This window comes from Mustela nivalis, assembly GCF_964662115.1.
Source record: "Mustela nivalis genome assembly, chromosome: 18".
Taxonomy (NCBI): domain Eukaryota; kingdom Metazoa; phylum Chordata; class Mammalia; order Carnivora; family Mustelidae; genus Mustela; species Mustela nivalis.
In genome coordinates, this window is record NC_139037.1 from 31,488,242 (window position 1) to 31,493,150 (window position 4,909).

The following is a 4,909-nucleotide window of genomic DNA, read 5'->3' on the forward strand; positions in this document are numbered from 1 at the left end:
CTTCTGCTTGGTGATATGAAGCCCCCACCTCACCCCCACCCCCGTCAACCACTGATTGGAACCTGAATGACTACAAATTAGTTTAGTGACAGAACAAACTGTCACAGATATCTTTGAATCCGTTGAAAATGAATAAGGTTGACAGAAACTCAAGAGACTAATAAGTCCTCAGAATGGTTGCTGGACACTCTCTGGATGAGTAGACAATAAGGTGTATAAAATATTGGAAATCAATATCTTGCTATGGAATTTCATTATGCACCAATGTCTTCAGTTCGTAGTATTTTATATTTTGATGGATTATCTGAAGACCGTGGCTAGCTGAGAGAGGGGACTGATAGGAATTCCTCCACACCCTCCACATGTAATTATGAACCTTCTTAGGTGGTATTGACTGGTTTTCGGGGGCAAGGGGTTCAAGTTGGGAAGACAGAAAATGACTGGTCATGCTCCTTGTTCTGAAGTCATGGGGGACCCTGTGTGTCCCGGCCCCCTTTCTCACCCTGCCCCTTTTGATGTTGGCAGGAGACGCAGAGAAAGTTCAACCCAGTCGCACCACGAAGAGCAAGGACGCCCACGTCTGTGGCCGGTGCTGTGCCGAGTTCTTTGAATTATCAGATCTTCTGCTCCACAAGAAGAACTGTACTAAAAATCAATTAGTGTTAATTGTCAATGAAAGCCCAGCCAGCCCACCCGAAACCTTCTCTCCTACCCCTCCTCCAGAGCATCCCGATGAACAAATGAATGACCCCGTTCTCAAAACAGATCAGGCCAAAGGCGGCGACCTTTCGGAACACCGCGGCCGCCACAGGGAAGAGTCCATGGAGGTGGAGGCCCCGGGGGCTAACAAAGGTGGCGGGGGCGCTCCGGGGGACGGCGGCAGCGGCGGCCCCCCGCCAGGCTGCAGCGGCGTCCCCTCTACCGGTACCTCAGCGATCACAACCTCTCTACCTCAACTCGGGGACCTGACGACACTGGGCAACTTCTCCGTGATCAACAGCAACGTCATCATCGAGAACCTGCAGAGCACCAAGGTGGCCGTGGCCCAGTTCTCCCAGGAAGCGAGGTGCAGCGGGGCCTCGGGGGGCAAGCTGGCCGTGCCGGCCCTCATGGAGCAGCTCCTGGCCCTCCAGCAGCAACAGATCCACCAGCTGCAGCTGATCGAACAGATCCGTCACCAAATACTGCTGTTGGCGTCTCAGAACGCAGACTTGCCAACATCTTCGAGTCCTTCTCCAGGTACTTTACGAACATCTGCCAACCCCTTGTCCACACTAAGCTCCCATTTGTCTCAGCAGCTGGCGGCGGCAGCTGGCTTAGCCCAGAGCCTCGCCAGCCAGTCTGCGTGCATCAGCAGTGTGAAACAGCTCCCCCCCACCCAGCTACCTCAGAGCGGTTCTGGCCACACCATCGTTCCACCCAACAGCGGCTCTTCCCCCAACATTAACGTTTTGGCGGCAGCGGGGAGCACCCCGTCCTCGGAAAAAGCGGCTTCGAGCGCTGGCGCCGTGCACGCCAGCCTCCCGGCAGCCTCGGTGTCATCGTCACCAGCTTTTGCAATAAGCAGTTTATTGAATCCTGCATCTAATCCACTTCTACCTCAGCCGGCCCCCGCTAACCCGGTGTTCCCCAGCCCTTTGCCCAACATCGGAACGACTGCAGAGGATTTGAACTCCTTGTCCGCCTTGGCCCAGCAAAGAAAAAGCAAGCCACCAAATGTCCCCGCCTTCGAAGCGAAAAGCACGTCGGACGAGGCGTTCTTCAAACACAAGTGCAGGTTCTGCGCGAAGGTCTTCGGGAGCGACAGTGCCTTGCAGATCCACCTGCGCTCCCATACCGGAGAGAGGCCCTTCAAGTGCAACATCTGTGGGAACAGGTTCTCCACCAAGGGGAACCTCAAGGTCCACTTTCAGCGCCACAAAGAGAAATACCCTCATATCCAGATGAACCCCTACCCCGTGCCTGAGCATCTGGACAATATCCCCACAAGTACCGGCATCCCGTACGGCATGTCCATTCCTCCGGAAAAGCCGGTCACCAGCTGGCTAGACACCAAACCGGTCCTGCCCACTCTGACCACTTCCGTCGGCCTGCCGTTGCCCCCAACCCTCCCGAGCCTCGCGCCCTTCATCAAGACCGAAGAGCCAGCCCCGATCCCCATCAGCCATTCAGCCACCAGCCCCCAGGCTCTGTCAAAAGCGACTCTGGGGCCCCCGAGCCGTCCACGAGAAACCCAGGTGGGCTTGCAGATGAAGCTGAAGAGTCCACCGGGCCACCCTCGGGGGGCAGAAGTGAAGAGAGCGGGACAGCCCCTGGCTCAGCCCCGGCGGCCGGCGGTGGCAGCGGCTCTCTGAGCTCCCCGGCGGCCGACGGGGGCCCCAGCAGTGCGGCGGCTTTTCCCAACCCCCTGCTGCCGCTCATGTCTGAGCAGTTCAAGGCGAAGTTTCCTTTCGGGGGGCTGTTAGACTCGGCCCAGGCCTCGGAGACCTCCAAGCTTCAGCAGTTGGTAGAGAACATTGACAAGAAGGCCGCCGACCCCAACGAGTGTATCATCTGCCACCGGGTCCTTAGTTGCCAGAGCGCTTTGAAGATGCACTACCGGACACACACCGGGGAGAGGCCCTTCAAGTGCAAGATCTGCGGCCGGGCTTTCACCACGAAAGGGAACCTGAAGACCCATTACAGTGTCCATCGGGCAGTGCCCCCACTCCGAGTCCAGCATTCCTGCCCCATCTGCCAGAAGAAGTTCACCAACGCCGTGGTCCTGCAGCAGCACATCCGAATGCATATGGGCGGTCAGATCCCAACACCCCGGTCCCCGACAGCTACCCTGAGTCCATGGAGTCGGACACGGGCTCCTTCGACGAGAAGAATTTCGACGACCTGGACACCTTCTCTGATGAAAACATGGAGGACTGTCCCGAGGGCAGCATCCCCGACACGCCCAAGTCCGCGGATGCGTCCCAGGACAGCTTATCTTCTTCGCCTTTGCCCCTGGAGATGTCAAGCATCGCTGCTTTGGAAAATCAGATGAAGATGATCAACGCCGGCTTAGCAGAGCAGCTGCAGGCCAGCCTGAAGTCCGTGGAGAACGGGTCCGTCGAGGGGGACGTCCTGACCAATGACTCGTCCTCGGTGGGCGGCGATATGGAGAGCCAAAGTGCTGGCAGCCCGGCCATTTCAGAGTCTACCTCTTCCATGCAGGCTCTGTCCCCATCCAACAGCACCCAGGAGCTCCACAAGTCCCCCAGCGTGGAGGAGAAGCCACAGAGAGCAGTGCCCAGCGAGTTCGCCAACGGTCTGTCCCCCACCCCCGTGAATGGTGGGGCTCTGGATCTGACGTCCAGTCACGCAGAGAAGATCATCAAGGAAGATTCTTTGGGGATCCTCTTCCCTTTCAGAGACCGGGGTAAATTTAAAAACACTGCTTGCGACATTTGTGGCAAAACCTTTGCTTGTCAGAGTGCCTTGGACATTCACTACAGAAGTCATACCAAAGAGAGACCATTTATTTGCACAGTTTGCAATCGCGGCTTTTCCACAAAGGGGAATCTGAAGCAGCACATGTTGACACATCAGATGCGGACCTGCCGTCCCAGCTCTTTGAGCCCAGTTCCAACCTCGGCCCCAATCAGAACTCGGCGGTGATCCCCGCCAACTCGTTGTCATCTCTCATCAAGACAGAGGTCAACGGCTTCGTGCATGTCACTCCTCAGGACAGCAAGGACACCTCCACCGGTCATGTCCCCTCTGGGCCTCTGTCCTCCTCTGCCACATCCCCAGTTCTGCTCCCAGCTCTGCCCAGGAGAACCCCCAAGCAGCACTACTGCAACACGTGTGGTAAAACCTTCTCCTCGTCCAGCGCCCTGCAGATCCACGAGCGAACTCACACTGGAGAGAAACCCTTTGCTTGCACTATTTGTGGGAGAGCTTTCACAACAAAAGGCAATCTGAAGGTACCTCGTTCTCTGTCACCCCCCCCCCAACAGCCCTCTGGCTGGTTTGCCATTGATTATCTGTAATGCATGCTCCCCCGAGCCAGCACCCCCCAGAGGCAGGACATGCAGGGGGAGAGTTCTCTCGAAGGTTCCTGCCACGTGGGTCTGACAGCAGAGAAACACGGGTGCCCCGGGCCGGGCAGTGCATGAGTCAGGATCGTGGCAGGGAGGGAGCGGGGTGGGCTGCCCCACCGGAGCTGGTGGGCGCCTGAAATCATTTGGTCCACCTAAGCGAGGCGGCGGCCCCTCCCCACTGTCTCGCTAAATGCACCAAATGAATTGCCTTACCTACCAGGGAAGACAGGCCTGGCGTTGCCATGGGGTATTGATTAAAGACCTCCACGTGGCCTGTGTGCGGCCCGTATCACTTCATAATTACCGTCCTCTTCGGCGGATGCATCTATTTTTCATAACGGCGCCATCCAGCACGGCCCGCGTCCCCTAAAAACAATAACATCTCACTGCCCGATTAATGGGTATTATGATAATTGATTATACGACGCTTCCCACTGATATGTGTTGAAAATAAAGCAAACACGCTCAGGTTCTAGAGCAACAGTTGAGCGCTCTGACTGTGTACATTTTTCTGTTGACAGAGTATTTCTCTAGAGATTGCTGCCAGTAATGCAAGATGAATAATTACTTTCTGGCTTTTCTCTCTGTGCACCAGCCCTCCACCGGGCAATCTGTGAGGGGTACTTGCTTCCCATCTGAAAAGGACATTTATAGGGTAAAGGGTGTCAGATACAATCCTTACCATTGCAATGAGAGTGGACATAACAATTCTAACCCTGAAAGGAGCTATCTGCGCCTGACGAGCTTGCTTGAGGCCATTATAAGCTAAATACGGGTAATAAAAAAAGAGTAAGTAAGGCAGGCATCTTGGCCCAGGAAGAGGGAAGGCGGCCCCG

General features: G+C 56.1%; 1 protein-coding gene across 1 annotated transcript in view; it reads left to right on the top strand.

Moving 5' to 3' along the window:
• The window catches only part of SALL1 (spalt like transcription factor 1), a 13,832-nt gene extending 8,931 nt beyond the window's left edge, over positions 1-4,901 (top strand). Inside the window, 4 exon segments of the mRNA XM_082711069.1 lie at positions 526-2,270; positions 2,273-2,798; positions 2,801-3,580; positions 3,583-4,901. Coding sequence (XP_082567195.1) covers positions 526-2,270; positions 2,273-2,798; positions 2,801-3,580; positions 3,583-4,022 — 3,491 coding nt within the window. The 3' untranslated portion in view covers positions 4,023-4,901.
• The last annotated feature ends 8 nt before the right edge of the window (positions 4,902-4,909 follow it).